General features: G+C 43.3%; 1 protein-coding gene across 1 annotated transcript in view; it reads left to right on the forward strand.

The window, feature by feature from the left end:
• The window catches only part of LOC308306564 (death-associated protein kinase 2-like), a 26041-nt gene extending 11987 nt beyond the window's left edge, over window positions 1-14054 (forward strand). Inside the window, exons 5-11 of the mRNA XM_080751601.1 lie at window positions 6717-6765; window positions 7205-7231; window positions 9470-9622; window positions 10091-10136; window positions 10801-10890; window positions 11970-12053; window positions 13882-14054. Of these exons, the coding sequence (XP_080607727.1) occupies window positions 6717-6765; window positions 7205-7231; window positions 9470-9622; window positions 10091-10136; window positions 10801-10890; window positions 11970-12053; window positions 13882-13962 (530 nt within the window). The 3' untranslated portion in view covers window positions 13963-14054. The remainder of the gene's footprint in view (window positions 1-6716; window positions 6766-7204; window positions 7232-9469; window positions 9623-10090; window positions 10137-10800; window positions 10891-11969; window positions 12054-13881) is intronic.
• Window positions 14055-15017: the final 963 nt, after the last annotated feature.

The following is a 15017-nucleotide window of genomic DNA, read 5'->3' on the forward strand; positions in this document are numbered from 1 at the left end:
AGGAGTGGGTGGTCCCCAGGAATTCCCCGTGAGCAGCCCCGTTGGGGTGGTCATTTGCTCATTTTTGCACATTTGGTCATTTTTTACACCTGGGGGTCCCCCAGGGACCTGGGGGTCCCTGGAGCTCCGGGGGTCCTTGGAGGTTGTAGTTTGGCAGGTAAGGAGTGTGTGTGCAAAAGTTGACATGGATGGGGGCAACGATTGTGGCGATATGAGCAGGGCAAAAGTGTGACGTGTGACGTATGACTCACGGACGGACATTCTTTTACACCTGGGGGTCCCCCAGGGACCTGGGGGTCCCTGGAGCTCCGGGGGTCCTTGGAGGTTGTAGTTTGGCAGGTAAGGAGTGTGTGTGCAAAATTTGGCATGGATGGGGGCAACGGTTGTGGAGATATGAGCAGGGCAAAAGTGTGACGTGTGACGTGTGACTGACTGACTCACTCACTCACAGACGGACAGCCGGTGGAGGTTTTGGTAGTAAATGCGACCTACGGTCGCAACAAGACAAAGACAAAAGACAAGAACAACAACTAGAAAAAACTAAACAAAAATAACCCACCCACCACACACCCCAGGTACAGTACAAGTTCCATCCCTTCATGTGTGTGATTAACAACATAATACAATATCCCATTTATTCACCAGTAAGACTCCCTAATCGGGAGATAAGCGACCGTAGGTCACATGTATACACAAAGAGTAGGGAGCAGTGTCCCCAAAAAATGTGGACGGATCCATGTTGATGACATGAGTGTAGACATACTGTGACCGAGTTGAGTGATTTTAGGGCAAAAATTGGAGGAGCAGTGTCCAAAAATGCGTTTTGCAAGAATGGTGGCGCTAGAAGAGGGCCATGTGAGAAATGAGGGGTGGGGTCTCCGCGCCGCCGAGGCGGACGAATAGGTACCGGCCCCGGCTCTCCCGGTGGCTCCTAGGCCAAGTTAGGGCATTTTATGTGCGCTGCAGTGGCAGGGGGTCCTCCACTGGGGGCGCCACCACTTTTGCATCCGTTCTGGAGCACAAGGAGTCGGTGGTCCCCGGGAATTCCCCGTGAGCAGCCCCGTTGGGGTGGTCATTTGGTCATTTTTGCACATTTGGTCATTTTTTACATCTGGGGGTCCCCCAGGGACCTGGGGGTCCCTGGAGCTCCGGGGGTCCTTGGAGGTTGTAGTTTGGCAGGCAAGGAGTGTGTGTGCAAAATCTGGCATGGATCGGGGCAACGGTTGCGGAGATATGAGCAGGGCAAAAGTGTGACGTGTGACGTGTGACGGACTGACTGACGCACGGACACCTGGTGGAGCTTTCTGTAGTAAGTGCGACCTACGGTCGCAACAAGGACGAAGCAATGGTAACAAAGACATAAAAGGACCCCATATTTTCTCATATGTTGCTGGTGGTGTCCTCCTGACTATATACAAGATCTTTTCAGGAGTACAATAGGAAGTCAATTTGTTCAACCAAAGTCTTTGAGAGGGAGGATTTTCAGCTTTCCAGTTTGGGAGAAAACACTTTTTCTCAGCTGCCAGCAAAATAAAGTACTTTTTATGTTGGTTTAACGAGAGTCCCTGTACGTCTCCCAAAATCCAAATCCTAGGGTCGCGTACCTTTGAGAAACTATAAGCAGCTCCTGGATACTTGTAAATCAGTGGTTCTCAAAGTGGGGTCCAGGGAAGTTTGGAAAGCACTGTGGTAAATCACCGGGACAGGACCGTATTGTCTTTGTATATGTGGCACGCAGGCTTCTGCCATATTTGAACGTCTGTGTTTGTCCCTCCAGTAATACGTGAGCGAGGCCTACCAAACATATCCCTATGCATGCGCTGACTGTTTACGTGGCGCTTAGCTAAAGCCAACCGCAGAGAAGCCCTGCTCTATGGGAGACCGGGGGGGGGTTGGTGAAGGAATGTCTCCCTCTCTCATTCCCCCCCAGGCTGGGGACCGATGTGGACGGAGGCCTTCCGCTCCCAGAAGTCCCTGGGGAGAGAATAAGGACAGGTGTTCTTGACAACCCTATTATTGGAGGGGGTTGGGGGGGAGACTGTGTTGCCTGAAAGGGTCACGCATGCACTGGGAGTCAAGTGATGCATACTGTATGTATGCCAAGGGTTCATAAACCATTCAGGCTGTGACCCCCCAAAATAATCATACTTGAACCGATGGGGACCCCTACTAGGGCTGTCACGATTATGACTTTTTATATGATACGATTAATTGTCACTCAAATACTAGCGATTGTCGTTGACAATTACATTTCTGTTTGGCTTGTAGGCTTTGAAGTTGCACATGGCAGATATGATACATAACCTAAATATACAAAGAAATTACTGACCTATTTGACAACGCGTTGTAAGCTTGTAGATGTGCTATTTTTTTTAATGTTTGAAAATATATGAAAATGTTTCAACATGTAAACGATTATGACAAAATAATTGCAATTATGTCAAATAACTGCGATTAGACGATTATGTAATAATTGTGACAGGCCTACCCCCCACCGTGACAAGCACTTAGGTAGGCATTACATTGAGTTCCGCTCGGTTCCACAGATAAATATTGTGGAAAATAGCCAAACTACAATCTCACAACGCCTTGCACTGCGAGACGTCGTGAGCTTGTAGATTGGCTATTTTTCACAATGTTTGCCTTTTTCGTTTGTTGGTTTGTTTACTGTTGGGTGAGAAAACAATGTTGCACTTTAAGCTAATCCTCTGGGGACTCCCCAAAATAATTTGTGAACTCCCCTGGGGGTCCCGAGTCCTGACCCCCAGTTTTGGGAAACACAGCTGTATGGTAGCCTGGAGCCAGCCTGTTCGCTCCGTTCCACATTTTGTATTGTCAGACAATACAAAATGTGGAACAGAGCGAACAGGCTGGCTCCAGGCTAGCTGTATGGGCCCGACACCAATCTAACCATGGACTCAGAACCGTGGACAGGACTGTGCTAACAAACCTCTAATTAGCAGGAGAGGACCTTGTAGCGGGTGACACATTCCCCCTGGAACTCTGGTGGTGCCAATTCATCCCCCAGTCACAGCGAGTAACAGCCAGAAGCGAGAGGACAGCCCTGAGATTTGGGATGCAAGCGTCTGGCCAGCGACCGTCCACCCCGAACATGGCGCCTTTCAACCCCCTCGTCAACAAACAGTGGACGACTGCCAAAGGGGGAACTAAAAACAAAGCACCCCGACGGGGAGGAGTGTGCAGCCGGAGAACGGGTTTACTTCACCGCTGCAGGGGAGGTCCCTGGATGTCCGTCTTGTGGCCTAGACCAGTGGACCCTCAAAATAATCATAGTTGAACTGATGGGGACCCCCCACCTCACCGAGCACTAAGAGTTGTAAGAGTCGAGATGTTACATTTTGTCTAACACGGTTCTATTGTGAAAATAGCAGATCTACATGCATGTAGATCGGCTATTTTCACAATTTCGGCCTCTAATATTTGACAATGTTTAATTTGTCACTAGAGATACTGTTCCTACGAAACAGTGTGGGCTCGCTCGTACTATTTTCTGCAGTGTGCTAACTGTCATGTGAAGCTCAACCAATACTCCAGCTAACACCACTCCCAGATTTTCCACACCTCATTGGCTAAGAGCCCTGCCTTTGTACTGTCTGCGACGGAACTCACGCGACGGAACTCACTCTATAAATAATGAAGATAACATACTGGTCTCGCCTTTCCAGGCGAGCCCACAATTATAGAGGTATTAAAAGGTCCTTAAATTGTCACTTTAGAAATGTGCAGATACCCTCTATACACTGTTTGTTTACTGTAATGAGAAAACTATGTTGCACATGAAGTTATTCATCTGGGGACCCCCCAAAATAATTTGGGGACACCTCTGGTCCCCAAATGATTTGGTCTGGTTCTGAACCCACAGGTTGAGAACCACTGGCCTAGATAACGGCTCATCTTCTCCCAGCAGGGTAAAAAGAACCAAAAGTAACTCAGAAAGTACAAGGCTTCTACAGGAGAGAGAGAGAGCTACTGTATGACGACAGCCCGGATTGCTCTGCTGTACAGTATAAGAACCATGAGAAATTGATAAAGATCTCTGAGACGAATGACAAAATGCTCGTCCAGCGGTGACAAACCACCATTATGCAATAATGACTTTCACAAACAATTAGTCTGAAAAAAGACTACACACTCAGCTCTTTAAATGTCGAGGTGTACAGTACATCGGTGTGACCCTACCGCCTACTAGAAGAGGAGCTGAGAGATTCAACAGATTGTCTGCGCTGAGCAAACCGCTTTCAACTGCCAATGTGCCAGAGACAATCCTGTGCATTTTATAGACTGTTTTTATGGGACCACAGACAGATGGACCTGACCTCAACAAGCTGAGCATAAGATCTCTAACATGATCTACTCCCTACATCCTCTGCCAAGGACAGGACACGAGGACCCAAAACAAAGCCACAGCATTTCCTCCTTAACAGACCTCAGAGAGAGAAAGGAGGAAATGTCCTTCGTCCCCTCAGACCCAATCCTCATCAGCCTCCTCTTCACACAGCCTCTCCCCCACCCACCCCTCTCTCATGGAATCCACTGGAAGAGCTGGTCAGTGTTGAAACAGAACGTACCCCCTGCCCTACCCCTCGACGTCTGGCTCTACCGTTATACCACCATGGCCCCAGCAAAAGTCACACAGTCACGAATTGCTCCACCTACCCCGTCCTTCTCAAAGCCAGGCACGTGCAGACATAGACTTTTATCTGTCTGTAAAAAGTGCCCTCTCCAGACCATGAATGCACTTTTTACTATATATGGTGAAAGAAATGCAAATGCCCCTCTTTCCATGCCATACCGCATTCAAGAGAATTGCCTTGTCCAAACTCTCCTGATCTTGAATGCAGCATCTTATGTTGAAAGAATTGCCCTCTCTGTGTATAAATCCATGCCGTTACGCCACATATCCGGTATTCATCACTTGATTATGCTTAGTTCAGTGCCGGTATCAAGCACCGAAAATAGCCGACCTCCAAGCTCACAACGTGTCGCGCTGCGACGCGCTGTGAGCTGTGAGTGTCTTTACAGAACGCTGCTGTTCGAGGCCTTACTAATACCAAGAAAGTGGAGCACATCACTCCAGTTCTCAGATCTTTACACCGGCTCCCTATTACTGTATGTCAAATAATTGATTTCAAAATGCCATTTAATGGTTTGGGGCCAAAATACTTCTATGATCTTTTTGTGATATCTTCTATGATCTTTTTGTGCCATTAGGAAAAAAATACAAATAAAATGTCGGCCTTCGTTCCATTTTGGGGGCGTCACGGTCGGGCAGAAACCTTGTATCTCCAAGTTTCAAATTGATACATTTTTTGCAAAGCAAAGCCCTGCTTCATCATACAAGGCCGTTGCACAAAAGTAGTGAAAACAGCCGATCTACAAGCACACAACGCCTCGCGGTGCGAGGCGTTGTGTGCTTGTAGATCGGCTGTTTTCACTAGTTTAAAATGGTTTTGGACATACAAGGTTTCCACCCGACAATGAGGAAATATAACTCATGTAATTGGCCCACTGGCTTGTCACTTGTCATGATCTGAAATGGCAAATCTTTGAGTAGCAGCAGCGCTATAGAGAGAGATCTCTCTCTATAGCGCGCAATGAGGGCCTCTACAACTCTTTTTTTCCCGGGCTGAATCAGGGGCCCAGCACGTCCCTGGACAGGTCTGCTTTATAGCCTCGAAACTATGCATGGGAAAGCAGTGTTCCGTTTTCACGCACCACACACATCTGGATAGAATCTACCAAACAATCTGCAGGTCTGCTGCCACTAGTTCTTTTAAATCACATCTAAAAAACATTTCTGCAGCTGCATGTCATGTAATGAAAGGTGCTATACAAAAAAAGAATCAATCACTTTTGTGGATCTGCTATTTTCAGAGAAATCCTGATTTATTTTGACACTAATCTTTTATCGGCTTCCTGCCTGGTACAAAATATCTTCAAAAGTCTGCAGCCAACTACATATTAGTTTGGGGATGACAAGTTTGAGAACCACTGCTCTATATCTATCAGGGGCGTCAATTGGGTATGGCAGGGGTATGCAGCTGCCATACCCTGGGTCCAGGGGGGGAAATAAAAGCTACTTTTAAATATAAATCCATGAATGTCTCTTTGTCTATCTGCGCTGGTTACTATGTTGTTAAATTACAGTAAAATAACTACAAATGCAAGATTTTACATAATGCCATGGTCACTTTAACAAGGTATTATAATTATATTCTCCACACTTGTATTCTCCCCATCTTGACAAAATGGTATATAACCATGGGCTGCACAGGTGCAATGCATTATTGTTAATTGTGGCACGTTTACTAACATGTTAAGTTTAGCTGCACTTGAAAAAAAAACATTCCAGGCTGCCATATCCAGCACAAGAAACCGTAGAAACCTGTGTAAAAAACGGACAAAAGTCTTTTTTTTCCCCAGACATTGTGAAAATAGCCGATCTACATGCTCACAACGGTTGTGAGCATGTAGATCTGCTATTTTCACAATAGAACTGTGTTATCCAAAATGTAATGCCTATTTTCCATGAGGACTACTACCATCTTTGCCATACCCTAGCTTTTGCTGAACTATCTATTCTCATTTTGAAGACAAAAAAAAGACAATGATGTGAACAATATCTAACATGCCCCCCCCCCCCTCTGTCTCCCTGTCTGTCTGTCTGTCTCTCTCTCTCTCTCTCTCTCTCCTAGCTCCAGAGGTTATAAACTACGAGACACTGAGCACAGCAGCAGATATGTGGTACGTTTGTCTGTCTGTATGTTTGTATGTTCACCCTGCATGTTTCAACTGCTGCCATATGAAATAGAACTGACCTCTGAAGTGGACATGAATACACAATCAAACAGGGAGGGAGTCATATGTTGACTTTTGGGGAATATATGATTTCCGATTCTGACACAACTCGGACAAGACGGCTCAAGATCAGTTTGCAACTTTCGGCGCGACAGCTAGCTCACCTATAAGCTTGCTCAGCGGTAGGCCTACCTCCCGTTGCTCAATTACGCTTGAGACTGTTTGACTGTTTTTTTTTGGGGTCCAATCGTCAAAAAAGCTGATACGTCTCCAGTAGCCTTTATATTCAAGTTCATATCGACATCATAACAGTCTTCACTACATATTAAAGGACAGTGTCTTGTGATTTTGCAATCTTTCATAATGAATGTTCTTTTTGTTACAGGAGTATTGGTGTTATAACATACATTCTGTGAGTATTCATACCTAGGCTGTGAGCCACTGCTCCTAGTTCATAATATCGACTGTTCAGTGTACTGAAATCCCTTGTGTATAATCAATGAAAACATAAAGTAAAATGCACTCGACATTTTGTCCAAAAATGAGAACACATAAAATTGCCAAATAGCTTCACTTCCTTCCTGGTTTTAGCATCCTAAATCTACATTTGTCTCAGTTCCACTTGTCACACACAATCTGATGTTGGTGTTTATAATGTACTAACAGCTTATGGTTACACCCATTACAAGATAAATGATGTGAAACATTGCTCTACGTGGATCATAGCTATTCTAGACACCGTTATGATTCACTAGCATTCACACAGGATTGATTAGTATGATAGTGCAAATAGTACTCATAATGGTTTGTGTACAGGGGGGCTAGAGGGAGCTTTACCATCCCCTAAGCCCCACCCCCTCCCACAAACCCAATTTTAAATAAATAAAATATATATGAATACTGGTATGTGAAAGACAATATTGACTGACTTATATGTAAACCATACAATAAAATCATACTTTTTATGCAGGAAAGCATCTTCAACCTCACAAAAACCCTGTCCGATCACCTACAGTCCATAGATTTGGAGCTGGCATCTGCCAATGATCTGCTCTGTTCAGTTATCCATACCCTGTCGTATAACTACTATACAGTCTTGTTTGTTGCCAAAATTCATTAGCCCCTGCTCTAAAAAAGCCACCCCAGTCACAGTTCTTAGGAACCGCCACTGTTTTTGTAAACAGCCATATGGTTGAATGTAGGCATTAGTTAATTCATTGAAGTTAAGTGAGACTTGTGTTTGGTGTGGTTTAGGTTAGGGTTAGGCCCCAGGGCTGCATGAGGTGTGGTTTAGGTTAGGGTTAGGCCCCAGGGCTGCATGAGGTGTGGTTTAGGTTAGGGTTAGGCCCCAGGGCTGCGTGAGGCTGGGTGGGGCCAGGCAGCAACAGAGACTATGCTTTGTTTTGCCCACTCATCATGCTGGGTATTGTCCTGTTAACTGATCCATTTTAATGCATTCCATCGTGGATTACACTGCTGTAGCTAACAAACAGTGGTGGGGAAAGGTACTCACGTTTTTTACTTGAGTAAAAGTATCAATACTGCAATGTAGATATAAACTGTTACAAGTGAAAGTCTGGAATTCAAAATGTACATGAGTGAAAGTACAAAAGTATTGGTATCAAAATATAATTTTAGTACCAAAAGTAGAAAGTACTCATTATGCATAATGTCCCATTTCACAAGTTTTCGAATGTATACAATATATTTAAAACAACTTTTAAAAATAGCAGATCTACAAGCTCACAATGCGTCGCATGTAGATCGTCTGTTTTCAAATGGCCGAAATGTATATACGGCTGAAGTGTTTAATGTATGTTCTGTAATAATGATAAAAATCTACAAAGTAACTAGTAACTAACTAAAGTTCACAAATAATTGTAGTGGAGTAAAAGTACAATAGTTGCATCTGAGATGTAGTGGAGTAGAAGTTAAAGTGCTGAGTAAAACATACCAAAATGTTTTACTTAAAGGGGCACTCCACCACTTTTCAACCTATCTTCATATAATTGGTCTTCACTCAAAAATAGCTTCTTTTTTTTTTTCCTCAGAGGAGGGTTGTGGGCAGGTCAGAAACCCATCGTCTTGTGACATCATCGATTGCCAATCCAGCTAATAGAAACTGCAGGCTTTCTATTCCTGAAAAGTTGCAATGTTAAAGTGGAAGCCATTGTTCTCGCAATAATAAAAAACTAAATATTTTTTTCAAAAATATTGATAAATGTCTTTGGGGGGGAAATTATGATGTCACAAGACGATGGATTCTGAACTTCCCACAGCTCTCCTAGGAGACTTGGACTGAGTAGAACAAATTGTGATATTTTATCATGAACATTAGTGAGGACCTATTATATGAAGACAGGTTGAAAAGTGGTGAACTACTCCTTTAAGTAGGCTACAGTACTTGTCTTGAATAAATGTACTTAGTTACTTACACCACTGCTAACGAGCAGCCATTATGGTTTGGTGCTGCAGTTACAGCCTCTCCGATCTACAAGCAAGTTGTCTGCTTGTAGATCTGCTATTTTCACTACTTTTGTGCGACACTTTTGTATGATGAAGTAGGGCTTTAATTTACGGAAAAACATACAAATTTGAGGTTTCTGTCTGACAGTGACAAAATGTTTCTTTGTTTTGTTTTGTTTTGCAGTCTGAGTGGAATCTCTCCGTTCCAAGGCTCCAGCGATGACGAGACTCTCAGGAATATCGTTGCCATGGAGTATGAGTTTGATGAGGAGAGTTTCGGGGAGACCAGTGCCATGGCCAAGGACTTCATAGAGAAACTGCTGCAGAAGGAACCCATGTAATAATCACACACTGCATAGCCACTTTTCACAAACCATATATAAAGCACATTGGTTGGCTATAGTATTCACAAATAGCAGATATACAAGCTCACAATGTGTCACTTTGTGCTGTGCTGCGAGCTTGTAGATCTGCTGTTTTTTAGAAATTGTGAAAATCTCACTTTTAACTCCGATCTTTGCTTCTGGGGGTCACTGGAATAAATTATTTTGAGATGGGGGTCAAATACATTGGCCTATAATTTTGGGGGTCCTTCACATGAAAATGTTTGAGCACCACTGATATACTGTATATAGAAAGCTGTTAGGATTAAGAAGACATTTTGTAGAGTCGACCTCTGTCTTAAATGGGTTAAAGAGGGAAGTTTGACATTTCCAGTAACAATCTGCTTTACGCACGGTGCAGGACAACACATAGACACACAGGAATATGCCTTTATAAACACGCTGTGCTTTGTTTTATACAGAGACAGAATGACAGCTGAAGAATGTCTCCTTCACCCCTGGATCAAGGTACCGTTAACAACTCATTAAGCAGCATTAACTGTGCTGTAAATTTTAGGCCTAGAATTATTGAATGCTTTAACCAGTGAAAAATAGTAGATTGCGAGCTTGTAGATCTGCTATTTTTGAAAAAGTCGTGAAAATGTGTGCAAATCTTTGAATATATGTGTTTTCAAAGAGAACGTTTGTAACTCAAATTTTGCTTCTGGGTGGTTCCTGGAACTAAATATTTTGAGATGGGGCCCGTGGACAGATTCATATCATTTTGGGGGTCCTTCACATGAGAACCACTGACATAGTAGTCTCTCAAGAACAGACTAACTGAGCTCCATTTAAGTGAAAAGGACCTTTTCTTTGATGATGGCTAGCCAGATTGCTGACATAGAAACATAGGTTTTTTTTTTTCAAAAAACCTTAGAAGGATTCAAAAGACACTTATAGAATCGGGTCAAAATTCAAATTTTCACGACTTTTCAAAAATAGCAGATCTACAAGCTCGCAGCGTGGCACTCGGTGAGCTTGTATATCTGCTATTTTTCAATAGTTAAAGCATAAAATAATGATACACAATAATGTGTAGGCCTACCCGTTCTGAATGGGTTTTAACCAGCATTAACTGTGCTGTTAACCAACCAATGACTAACGGACTAGCGTGCCTCTGTCTGTCTTCCAGCCGCTGACTCGTAAACAGGCAGCCAATAGGAGCAGGTCATCCATCAACATGAAGAACTTTAAGAAGTTCAATGCCAGGAGGAAATGGAAGGTGAGCTTTTACGTTAACTAGTCCTTGCCCATTTGAACATAATTATGTATTTGCTCCGAATTATGTGCAGTTTGGGTTATGGGGTGTGCACTGCACAGTATATGAGGGAGTGAATGTAGGAGTCTCAGAGGTAATGTTGGAGAACCCAGACGCGTCAGTGATGTCAGTCATCTCCAAATTTGGGCACTGTTTCAGCATGCGGCTGTTACCATGGCGGAGACGCATGTAGGGTGACCAGACGTCCCGGTTTGGCCAGGACTGTCCCGTTTTCAAGCTACGTGTCCTGACAAATATCTCTATATATCCCGGTTTTCAACATTCACTACAAAATTGTCCCCGGTTTTCGCCAGAATTAAAATAATAGTAGCTGTTTTCAGTGGTTGCATAGACATTTAATATGTTCTTTTCATGTAAACATGCTCACCTAAACAATCAGAGAACATGAACAAATTCATTGCGTGTCTGAATTCAACGCTGAGACTGTTTGTCAATCACTCACTGCTTGTACGCAACCCTGTGGTGTGTATGTGCGCGTGCAAGAACGTTAGAGAATGGGCACACGCGTTAACGTGCGCATTGCTTTTAGGGTCCCGGTTTTAGGCAACAGTGGTTCGCGTCCCGGTTTGACAATTATGGTCACCCTAACCTAGATGCATGTGCACTGCAGTACAGGCGGCGGTATTAGTGATGTCAATTATATCCAAATTTGGGCACTGTTAAGTATCGTGTATATCAGACAGACATTGCACAGACATTCGGTCACTTATTAGTAGGATATATCCTAACACTGAATTCATAATCACACAATCATGGTTGTTGGGTTAACTATGAGGGATAATGGTAAAACACATGGCACTTCTTTAACCTCTTAAACCACATATTCCTCCGGGCTCTATACTAGTGTCTTTCTGTTTTCTGTTGTTGTGGGGAAAGCTTTTGCTGGAAATAGCAGAACGACAAACACACATGGAATGTTCAGTAGTCTGATTCTCTGTGTGTGTGTGTGTGTGTGTGTGTGTGTGTGTGTGTGTGTGTGCGTGTGCGTGTGCGTTTGCATGTGTGTGTGCGTGTGTGTGTAGATGTCTTACAACTTGGTGTGGGCGTGTAACAGACTGAATCGTCTCCACCTGCGGTGTAAGAGTCGAGCGGAGGACCAGGAACTGGTATGAGACAAACACATTGTTCACACGCTTCATACATGAAACTACATGTGTACAGCATGTCCCAGGGACGTGCTGGGCCCCTGATTCAGCCCGGGAAAAAGAGTTGGAGAGGCCCTCATTGCACGCTATAGAGAGAGATCTCTCTCCATAACGCTGCTGCTACTCAGAGATTTGCCATTTCAGATCATGACAAGTGACAATCCAGTGGGCCAATTACATGAGTTATATTTCGTCGTTGTCGGGTGGAAACCTTGTATGTCCAAAACCGTTTGTTTTGTATTTATCATTTAAAAAATTAATTAAACTAGTGAAAACAGCCGATCTACAAGCACACAACGCCTGTGTGCTTGTAGATCTGCTGTTTTCACTACTTTTGTGCGACGGCCTTGTATGATGAAGCAGGGCTTTGCTTTGCGAAAAAATGTACACATTTGAAACTTGGAGATACGAGGTTTCTGCCAGACAGTGACGATTTACTTTGTTGGCCGCCCAGCCCCCAAAATGGAACGAAGGCCGACATTTTATTTTTAATTTTTTCCTAATGGCCGGCCTGGACCGGCCGGGAATGAAACGGGCGTTCGGGAGTTGTTCCGCTTTTCCCAATGGCCAGCACGTCCCTGGTATGTCCTGTCTAGGGATGGGATGATACACTTCATACATGGAACTACATGTGTACAGCATGTCCTGTCTAGTGTCTACCAGTGTTCATTTTTGACAGCAAATCGTGAAACCTCTAAGTTTCAAATTTGTATGTTTTTTCGTGAATTAAAGCCCTACTTCATCATACAAAAGTGTCACACAAAAGTAGTGAAAATAGCAGATCTACAAGCACACAATGCCTTGACACATTTTTAAAATGATAAGGGGCGGGCTGGCCATTTGGCATACAGGGCATTTGCCCGGTGGGCTGGTAGGCTAGGGGGCTGGGGGGGCTGGTGTAAAAAAAAAAAAGAAAGAAAATAGCCAAAGTTCTGACACATTTTGGCACTAATCATGTTCATACTCCGCTGTTTGGTGGTGAGAACTGTATGTTATACAATTTATGGATTGTGTAGTTGTGTAGTTATCATTTGTTGTCTGTAAAAGTTGGTAGAGTATCTTCGCGCGCGTTGGTTGTGGGGGCTGGTCTGGCCAAGATGCCAGGGCTGAATTTTAGTCCCAGTCCGTCCCTGTGATAAATACAAAACGAACGGTTGTGGACATACAAGGTTCCCACCCAACAACGACAAAATGTTTCTTTGTTGTTGTGTTTTTTTGTCACAGGCTTTTGAATACAATTCTAATTTTTATTTTTTGACGAAATTGGAAATTTTTAGTCATAGTTTTAGTCATCATATCTTAGTTTTTATGCAGTTTCCGACAGTGAAGAGAGGTGGTCGTTGAACATCATAGTTTTAGTTGACAGAGAAGTTGAAATTCCAGCGTCTGGACGAACAACATCTCACTTTTTAACTGAAGCTATTCCTCACTAAAACATAAGTAAAATGCCTGTAATATATTTTTTCGTGATCATTAGAATGTCTAGAACATGTACATATATTATTATTGTGAAAAATATCCCCAAAATGCAAATTAGAGCATGATTTATTATTTATGGCTATAAAACCTTACAAAAACATTATTAATTTTTTAACTTTACATTTTCCTGTGATTAGGACTCCTACAACAGCATCTGATTTTTTTTTATTATTTTTTTTGGCCAGTAGAAATTAATTCGGGTCTTGCAGGGTTAACACAGCTGTGTGTGTACCAACCATACACTGTGTTTCTGTGTCTGTGTGTCTGTGTGTATGCGTGCCTGTGTGCGCATGTGTGTGTGCGTGTATAGAGACAGTGCGAGAGTGATCAGGAGGACACAGACACCAAACCGGGCTCTCTGATTCGAAGAAGGCTCAGCAGCAGTACCTAGTGACGACCACCAGGTGGACCCAGAGTTCACCAAACCATGGACATGCAAGCCACAGGTTCCCCACTATAGTGGCTAACAGGGACTGCATTATTTACATAGGGATGTTTTAAGCAGTGGGCCCCACCCCACCCAGTCCTTGAGGTGGTTACAGGGGGTCCCCAGCAAAATTATTGATAGTTGGTAACCGAATGGACACGTACATACATGTCTGTAACTCTGACAGTTTACAAATGGAACCAAATGAACCCATACGGGTCCATTTGGTTCCATTTGTACACTGTCAGAGTTAAGGCCTCTCCATACTTTGACCGAAATGTTCGGTGAGTTGGACTTTCCGACGTGCAAATTTCCGAACTCTCATTCGGTCTAATGCTTTTCCTTTTGACCGAAAACGGCGGTTTCGGTCATAGTATGGACAGGCCTTTAGTTCGGTTTCAGAACAACTGCTTTAAGGTATTTTTCTTTTCTTTATAACCCTGTCGAGAGCATCTGGTGACCCCACCGGTGGTTCCCCGAACCAGTGGTTGGGAACCACTGTCCCGTAATCATGTTGTGGCACTCGATAGGTACATTTCATTTTACTGAACTATCGAGACGACATCTGATATGATCAGAGATTCTAACTTGTTTATTTTCGGTGTTCGCTATTTTCAGATAGTCAACAATGCCAACCCAGTCAATAGTTATTTTCACAGCTATGAAACAGCTATGTTTCTATTGAATTACACCTGTGATTAATCGTTGAAACTCATGTGAGATGGTTTAGGATTGTTTACAGTATTCAGTGTAACCTTTAGGTGAAGTCGTGTTTTCAATGTTTACAGTTTGTTTTTATTAATGTTGACTTATGAGTGCATGTATTGTATGTTTGCTACCGTATGTGTAATAAGTTATTTTACACATGTTAAGTTGTTTATATGCTATGTGTTACATGTGTGTGACATACTGTATATGTATACTGTAATTTTACAGTATACAGTATGTACAATATTATGTACGTTCAACTTCATAAAGAGTTTTCAGAGCTGTGATTGCATCTTGCTTATTCCTCTCCA

Source organism: Nannobrachium achirus (assembly GCF_963921795.1).
Source record: "Nannobrachium achirus genome assembly, chromosome: 2".
Taxonomy (NCBI): Eukaryota; Metazoa; Chordata; class Actinopteri; order Myctophiformes; family Myctophidae; genus Nannobrachium; species Nannobrachium achirus.